Genomic DNA, 9,005 nt, shown 5'->3' with positions numbered 1-9,005 from the left:
CTGTTTTGGTTTTGCTTGATTTCTCGGCTGCTTTTGAAACGATCAACCAACCAAATTAGAAAAAGAAGACGATTCGTTGTATCGTGTCCTTGTCTGAATTCAGTCTCCCCTTTCCCGCGCGGAAGCTTTGAAGTTTCATTTAATTATTACTCTTAATCCTTGTCTGTATTCATTTTCGCCCATCCCGCGCGAAGCGCGGAAGCTTTCACGTTCCATTAAATTATTAGAGAAAGGAGACGATTCGTTGTACTGTTTTCGACTCTTAATCCTTGTTTGAATTCAGTTTCATCCCTCCCGCGCAAAGCGCGGAAACTTTGACAATTCATTAAATTATTAGAGAAAGAAGACGTTTCGTTGTACCGTTCCCGACTCTTAATTCTTTTTTGCCCCTCCCGCGCGAAGCGCAGAAGCTATGACGTTACATTTAATTATTAGAGAAAGAAGGCGATTTATTTATTTTATTTATTTATTTCACTTCTTTATTCAGGGTAGTCTGTTCAGTATACAAAAAATAAAAACCTGGTCTTCAACAGAGCCCTGATTATATAAACAGCACATTAAAAATTACATAAATTACAATTAGAACTGTACAATATCGGATTATTAAACATTTAACACAATGTATGCATGGTTTAGATAATAATCAAAATCAACTACAAAATAAGTTAAACAAAAACATGGGAATACATTAACTGAGTATAAGATTACACAAAAGAAGAACAGTTCATTAATGATAATTGTAGGCATTGTATGGTAATGGAGTCAAGTAACATAACAAAACTGAATCATAATAGATAATGATAAAATTAACTATGAAAATAAGTTAAACAAAAACATGGGAATACATTAACTGAATATAATATTACACAAAAGAACAACAGTTCATTAATGATAATTGTAAGCATTGTATGGTAATGGAGTCAAGTAACATGACAAAACTGAATAGATAATGATAAAATCAACTATGAAAATAAATTAAACATTGTATGGTAATGGAGTAAAGTAACATTTCAAAAACTGAATAGATAATGATAAAATCAACTATGAAAATAAAATAAACCAAAACATAGGAATACATTAACTGAATATAATATTGCACAAAAGAACAACAGTTGGAGTCAAGTAACATGATACAAATCAACTATGCAGAAGAACACCTTATCATGTGATATTTTCTTTTAGAGCTCTCTTAAAGACTGCTAGGCTCTGTGCTTCTTTAAGTTCAAGTGGAAGATCATTCCAAATTTCACTCCCTGAATAAATGAATGACTTCCTGTAAAATTCTGTTTTACATTTTGGCAATCGCAAAATTTTCTTATCTGTGTTGCGAGTTATTCGTTTTGAAACATCGTCGACGAGTATAAATCTGTCATGAACGATTCCGGGTGTTATTCTATTTACACATTTATACATTAAACAGCACATTGTTTTCCAGAACAATTTATCAAGAGTTGGCCAGCATAGTGACTGTAATACATCCAGGGACGCTTTTACGCTTCATTTAATTAGTAGAGAAAAAAGACGATTCGTTGTACCGACTCTTAAACATTGTCTGAATTTTCAAAAATATTTCTTTGTCAGATCAAAAGTCACAGTTCGTAGGGGAAAAGAATTTGCCGGCCGATACAGCTCACCGACTTCGAACTTCTTCATTGATTTAGCACACGAGTATTTAGGACCCAGCGGACCCGACACAGCAACATAATTATATATGCGTATCTTTCTTGCCCCCTCGACGTGGTGACTCCACCCAACACCCCCCTCTCTCTCGCTCTTACTCCCACCCCTCTTCTCTCAGGCTCTTACCCCCTCTCTCTCCTCTCTTTCACCCCCGTTTCTTTCCTTTCCTTTTTAACTTCTTTTTTTTCCTTTTCTCCTTTTCTTTCTTTTCCTTTCTTGCCTCTCCTTACTCTTTTTCTATTTCTTTCTTCTGTTCTCTTTTCCGACAATATCCTGACAGGTGGGGGAGCTCCTTTTCCGCCTTTTCTCCCCTCTCTCTTCCCCTTTCCCCTTATTTTTTCTCCTCTCCCCTTTTCTTCTTTCTCTCTTCCCTTTTCTTTCTTTTCCCCCTCCTTTTCCCCCTTCCCCCCCCTTTTTTTTTACGGGGGGGGGGGGGGGGGGGACAGGGGGGCTGAATGCGCCACTTGTACATAATAGTGCTCAAGCAAAATGATGCTTCCAGTAGCATTTCCGAGCTCAACATGTGCGTCAGTGACGTGAAAAGTTGGTCCTGCGGCAATAATCTTGTGTTCAACGGGAAGTTATCCATATAACTTTCATGTTTCGAAATTCCAGTGTGCTACCTGATCTTGACATGGATGGCACAACAATCACTCTTTCCCAATCCGCCAAGGATCTGGGAGTCACAGTGGACAACGTGTTGAATGTGAACCAGCATATCCGCAAAGTATGTCGTATCGCAGCTTTCGGGATCCACAAAGTTGGAAAACTGCGAACATTTCTGGATCAAAGTTCCTCTCATCGTCTAATTAATGCCTTTGTAAATTCCCATCTTGATTACTGCAATATATATACACTGTATATATATATAATATATAATATCAACATATTCAGAACACAGCAGCACGCCTCATCATACGTACAAGAAAACATGAACACATCACGTTGATCATTCTTTCTCTACACTGACTCCCCCTCCAACAGCGTGTCAAATTTAATATTCTCATGCTGACATACAAGGCCTTTCACAAACTTGCTCCCTCATATCTCTCGGAACTCATCACTCCTAAAACTCATACATCATTATATGCGTCTCCGAGCATTGTCCACAGCACATCTTCATCTAGCCCCAGGCCCTCTCACCCACACTCGATATGGCGATCGTGCCTTTTCTGTTTGTGCTCCCCAACTTTGGAACAAACTTCCCCTTGAAATACGCGAGTACCCAACGTTAGAAATCGTCATGAGTAAACTTAAGACTTCTCTGTTTAATTTAATTCTATCTTGTTTGTTAAATTATAAAGCGTTATGTAAATATTAAGTATTATTATTATATGATTGTTATTAGGAATTTGTTATTAGAATTATGTATCATGTAGCTCGTTATTGTTGTGTGTTCATTACTTTTGTCAGCTTGGAACTAATAATTGATTTATTAATTACTGTTTAATTCACTAAAAAAAAAAAAAAAGTATTTCAGCGGGGGAGATTGGTTAAAGATATTCCTATAGCATATTGTTATAACATCAAAGAGTTTCAGATGAATTAAATATTTTTACCAACACTTTGTAATACCTTTAAGAATATCAGCTATCTTCTTTACCGTCTTGACTGGCCTTATAACGGAAATCGGTGTAATCGTACAAAAGCATACAATAATCAAGCCTCCTACTATTCCAATCACCAATGGCGTGTTGTACGTTGGGAGTATGGTTTTCATGTTGAACGGCTTCTTGTTTTCATTGTGTTTGATATACTGCTGCTCGTAAGTCTTTATCTGAGCTAAAAGTTTCTCCTCATATTGATGGCTGTACTGCCTTCCTCCCATCTTGCGTACTTTTCTGAATTGATTAATGGCTGCTTCCTCAACTTGATTGTGTTTCTTCTTTAGCTCATCTGGACTCAGGTATGGCTTGTCACCTCCACATACCTGTATCACATACAAGAAGGATATAGCCCTGCATAAGACTGAGAATGGATGGCAAAACTGTTATGCCTTCAAAAGAGGTTCCGACCATCTGCTAGCTCATATATCCTATTATAATCTTTGTCCAAATTTTGATTCAGCAGATAGGAATTCAGCTTTCCATTTTATATACACCAAGTTATAAAACTATTCATACAGTCCAAGATCTAGTACACTCAGTGAAAAATACATCCAGCTAACATATGTGACTACTACCGTTTGCGACTATGTATAGTGGCCCTATAAGGTCGTTTAACAATGTTGTATTTCCCTTTGCGACCGATCCCAAAATCATGAAATCTACGGTCGGCTTTTTAATCAATTTTTTTTATTTACCGTTTTTTTTGCGGAAAAGTCAGCCCAAAGAGGGAGAAAAAAAAAGATTTCCGACCGACCGACCGACCCATGTTTTGGCACCTAAAGAGCAATACAACATTTTTTTTTTTTTTTTTTTTTTTTTTTTTGGGGGGGGGGGGGGGGCCTAATTGCTATTGGCCGTAGATATTTTAGACCCCATGGCCGCCGCGGCAAATGTGACCTAGGCATAAAGGCTCGTTTAGATATGGCGGGGTAAAGCGCCACAAAAAGCTGCAACTTTGTATTTAAACGCAGAATGGCAACTACGCGCAGCAAAGGACTTGCACTTATTCACTGAGCTCTGTATTATAAGACAAAGAAATGTTACGCCTATATATAGCTATTACACTTTACGTCCAAATTAAAAAAAACTGCTGCAGTTCTTGCCGCGTCATATATGAACAAGCAATATATCCAACTGTTTCCCATGTAATGTAACCCATATTGTGACTCTCAAAATACACGAACATGCGAGCATGCACCCAACCAAGAACTTTTGATTCTTATCAACAAATTAGAGTTGTTGTGGCATGACAATAGTAAATGCTAGGCACTAGCGTAGTACAATCACTTTAATGCATGAAATATGAACATGGCAGCATTTATACTGTTGTTGTTCTATCTACTACAAAACTTTCCTCACCTGTTCCATATCCTTAGTGTATTTGTCCAAAGCACTTGCTACTGCAGCTAAGTTATTGGCCTCTGCTGTCGCCTATACAACAAATTAAGTAAATGCATACCCGGCGGATGGTTAAACACATCAATTCTATGATGGATAAAATACAAATTGGAATCATATCAACAGCATTAAAACAATGTAATTCTTTCAATGCCTTAAAGCATCACAGAAACGTGTTTTTTTATGTAATAAGGCTATTACTATTAATGTACTAAAAATTATTGGCCCATTTCAAATTCATATGTCTTGATGAAAATAACCAGCTTGAACTTAACACAGAACTCGTTATATGAAATTATATTTATAATGAAATGACTTTATTCTTTCTAGGTGAAGTGTTATGGGAAGTTGAATCAAAGTTTATATTGATAATATATAGATGATTTCCTTTACTATTCCCCTGCAATATTACAAAAGATACATGTTAGATGCAATTGGAAACTGTAACATCATTAATTTTCTTGTCATACATCTTTCTTCTTACCTGTAGTATAGTCTTAGGTTCAGGTAAAACGTCTCCCTTGTAGATAGTGATGTAAGCCTGAACCAAACAGCATGAAAAGATAGAGTATTGTGCAAATACAAACTACAGTCAAACCTGTCTCTAGCGACCGCCAGAATGGGAAAAACAAAAATTGATCTTTGTAGTCAGGTTCCTTTAGTACATTTTTCAAAGAGAAACCATTTTCAAGTGGAACAAAAATGTGGTCTTTGTAGACAGGTGGTCACTAAAGCAGGTTTGACTGTACATGGAAACACATTTAAAACTCAATTACAAGAACTAGTAGAGAAAAAGGATATAGCCAATTTTAGGAATATGAGTTTGGACAAGAAATCAAATGTATATGAATGTCTGAATGCATATTGCGTTATGGGGCTTTCAAATATACACTCCGGGGCCCGTACGGCGAGTAAAAACAGACATTTTGGGATTTTTCGGCCGGTGTCCGGCCGGTTGCCGTAAAGTTCCTACAGGGCGCCGGGATAGTTTTTAAAGCCGTACGGGCGCCGTGGTGCTGAGTTGGCTGCTCCCAATTCCCCCGGCATTTTTTCCTGCCCGTTAGGCCGTAGAAAGGCCGTAAGGGGCCCGTAGGTAGGGCCCCTCACGATTTTGTTGGGTAAATTCCTTTGAAAAATCTTTACGGGCGCCTTGCGGTGCTCGAGGGTGTCGTACGTGTACCCTACGGTTCCCTCACGGGCCACTCAACAGCCCTGGTGATATGCACAACACCGAGCGTCTGCTGTCCGGGGGCCAATTGAAATGAATATTGCCCGTGCGGGCCCCTCACGGCGGCATCTCAACATGTACAACGCAGCTTTGAATTAGAATTATGAATCATGTATTATTATATTGTTGTAATTTGTAGGTTAACATTACTTTTTATTTTTGTTAAGCGATTAGAAACATTGTATTAAGCGCTTTATAAATGTAATATATTAATATTATTGTTTATTTCTACCCTTTAGGGGAAGTTAGCTCGTTATTGTTGTGTGTTCATTACTTTTGTCAGCTTGGAACTAATAATTGATTTATTAATTACTGTTTAATTCACTAAAAAAAAAAAAAAGTATTTCAGCTGGGGAGATTGGTTAAAGATATTCCTATAGCATATTGTTATAACATCAAAGAGTTTCAGATGAATTAGATAGTTTTACCAACACTTTGTAATACCTTTAAGAACATCAGCTATCTGCTTTACCGTCTTGACTGGCCTTATAACGGAAATCGGTGTAATCGTACAAAAGCATACAATAATCAAGCCTCCTACTATTCCAATCACCAATGGCGTGTTGTACGTTGGGAGTATGGTTTTCATGTTGAACGGCTTCTTGTTTTCATTGTGTTTGATATACTGCTGCTCGTAAGTCTTCATCTGAGCTAAAAGTTCCTCCTCATATTGCTGGCTGTACTGCCTTCCTCCCATCTTGCGTACTTTTCTGAATTGATTAATGGCTGCTTCCTCAACTTGATTGTGTTTCTTCTTTAGCTCATCTGGACTCAGGTATGGCTTGTCACCTCCACATACCTGTATCACATACAAGAAGGATATAGCCCTGCATAAGACTGAGAATGGATGGCAAAACTGTTATGCCTTCAAAAGAGGTTCCGACCATCTGCTAGCTCATATATCCTATTATAATCTTTGTCCAAATTTTGATTCAGCAGATAGGAATTCAGCTTTCCATTTTATATACACCAAGTTATAAAACTATTCATACAGTCCAAGATCTAGTACACTCAGTGAAAAATACATCCAGCTAACATATGTGACTACTACCGTTTGCGACTATGTATAGTGGCCCTATAAGGTCGTTTAACAATGTTGTATTTCCCTTTGCGACCGATCCCAAAATCATGAAATCTACGGTCGGCTTTTTAATTAATTTTTTTTATTTACCGTTTTTTTTGCGGAAAAGTCAGCCCAAAGAGGGAGAAAAAAAAAAGATTTCCGACCGACCGACCGACCCATGTTTTGGCACCTAAAGAGCAATACAACATTTTTTTTTTTTTTTTTTTTTTTTTTTTTTTTTTTGGGGGGGGGGGCCCTAATTGCTATTGGCCGTAGATATTTTAGACCCCATGGCCGCCGCGGCAAATGTGACCTACTAGGCATAAAGGCTCGTTTAGATATGGCGGAGTAAAGCGCCACAAAAAGCTGCAACGTTTTATTTAAACGTGTAAATGAAAGGCAACTACGCGCAACAAAGGACTTGCACTTATTCACTGAGCTCTGTATTATAAGATAAAGAAATGTTACGCCTATATATAGCTATTACACTTTACGTCCAAATTTAAAAAAAAAACTGCTGCAGTTTTTGCCGCGTCATATACGAACAAGCAATATATCCAACTGTTTCCCATGTAATGTAACCCATATTGTGACTCTCAAAATACACGAACATGCGAGCATGCACCCAACCAAGGACTTTTGATTCTTATCAACAAATTAGAGTTGTTGTGGCATGACAATAGTAAATGCAAGGCACTAGCGTAGTACAATCACTTTAATGCATGAAATATGAACATGGCAGCATTTATACTGTTGTTGTTCTATCTACTACAAAACTTTCCTCACCTGTTCCATATCCTTAGTGTATTTGTCCAAAGCACTTGCTACTGCAGCTAAGTTATTGGCCTCTGCTGTCGCCTATACAACAAATTAAGTAAATGCATACCCGGCGGATGGTTAAACACATCAATTCTATGATGGATAAAATACAAATTGGAATCATATCAACAGCATTAAAACAATGTAATTCTTTCAATGCCTTAAAGCATCACAGAAACTTGTTTTTTTTTATGTAATAAGGCTATTACTATTAATGTACTAAAAATTATTGGCCCATTTCAAATTCATATGTCTTGATGAAAATAACCAGCTTGAACTTAACACAGAACTCGTTATATGAAATTATATTTATAATAAAATGACTTTATTCTTTCTAGGTGAAGTGTTATGGGAAGTTGAATCAAAGTTTATATTGATAATATATAGATGATTTCCTTTACTATTCCCCTGCAATATTACAAAAGATACATGTTAGATGCAATTGGAAACTGTAACATCATTAATTTTCTGGTCATACATCTTTCTTCTTACCTGTAGTATAGTCTTAGGTTCAGGTAAAACGTCTCCCTTGTAGATAGTGATGTAAGCCTGAACCAAACAGCATGAAAAGATAGAGTATTGTGCAAATACAAACTACAGTCAAACCTGTCTCTAGCGACCGCCAGAATGGGAAAAACAAAAATTGATCTTTGTAGTCAGGTTCCTTTAGTACATTTTTCAAAGAGAAACCATTTTCAAGTGGAACAAAAATGTGGTCTTTGTAGACAGGTGGTCACTAAAGCAGGTTTGACTGTACATGGAAACACATTTAAAACTCAATTACAAGAACTAGTAGAGAAAAAGGATATAGCCAATTTTAGGAATATGAGTTTGGACAAGAAATCAAATGTATATGAATGTCTGAATGCATATTGCGTTATGGGGCTTTCAAATATACACTCCGGGGCCCGTACGGCGAGTAAAAACAGACATTTTGGGATTTTTCGGCCGGTGTCCGGCCGGTTGCCGTAAAGTTCCTACAGGGCGCCGGGATAGTTTTTAAAGCCGTACGGGCGCCGTGGTGCTGAGTTGGCTGCTCCCAATTCCCCCGGCATTTTTTCCTGCCCGTTAGGCCGTAGAAAGGCCGTAAGGGGCCCGTAGGTAGGGCCCCTCACGATTTTGTTGGGTAAATTCCTTTGAAAAATCTTTACGGGCGCCTTGCGGTGCTCGAGGGTGTCGTACGTGTACCCTACGGTTCCCTCACGGGCCA

At 37.8% G+C, this 9,005-nt stretch overlaps 1 protein-coding gene and 1 long non-coding RNA gene across 2 annotated transcripts; both read right to left on the bottom strand.

Moving 5' to 3' along the window:
- Positions 1–3,481: 3,481 nt before the first annotated feature.
- On the bottom strand, positions 3,482–5,309 carry LOC115922598. The gene is made up of 3 exons (XR_004063497.1): positions 5,170–5,309; positions 4,647–4,718; positions 3,482–3,610 (listed from the first exon to the last, which is right to left on the bottom strand). It is a non-coding gene; the product is annotated as an uncharacterized LOC115922598 (long non-coding RNA).
- Positions 5,310–6,087: 778 nt separating this feature from the next.
- On the bottom strand, positions 6,088–8,427 carry LOC115922596 (atlastin-1-like). Its single transcript, XM_030981740.1, has 3 exons — positions 8,288–8,427; positions 7,763–7,834; positions 6,088–6,712 (listed from the first exon to the last, which is right to left on the bottom strand). Exons 2-3 carry the CDS (start codon positions 7,769–7,771, stop codon positions 6,338–6,340), a joined length of 384 nt encoding a protein of 127 aa, XP_030837600.1. The 5' UTR covers positions 7,772–7,834; positions 8,288–8,427; the 3' UTR covers positions 6,088–6,337.
- Positions 8,428–9,005: the final 578 nt, after the last annotated feature.

Source organism: Strongylocentrotus purpuratus, unplaced genomic scaffold (genome assembly GCF_000002235.5).
Source record: "Strongylocentrotus purpuratus isolate Spur 01 unplaced genomic scaffold, Spur_5.0 spur5_scaffold_12, whole genome shotgun sequence".
NCBI lineage: Eukaryota > Metazoa > Echinodermata > Echinoidea > Camarodonta > Strongylocentrotidae > Strongylocentrotus > Strongylocentrotus purpuratus.
Note: the sequence above shows the minus strand (reverse complement) of the source record. Positions and strands in the feature narration are given on the sequence as shown.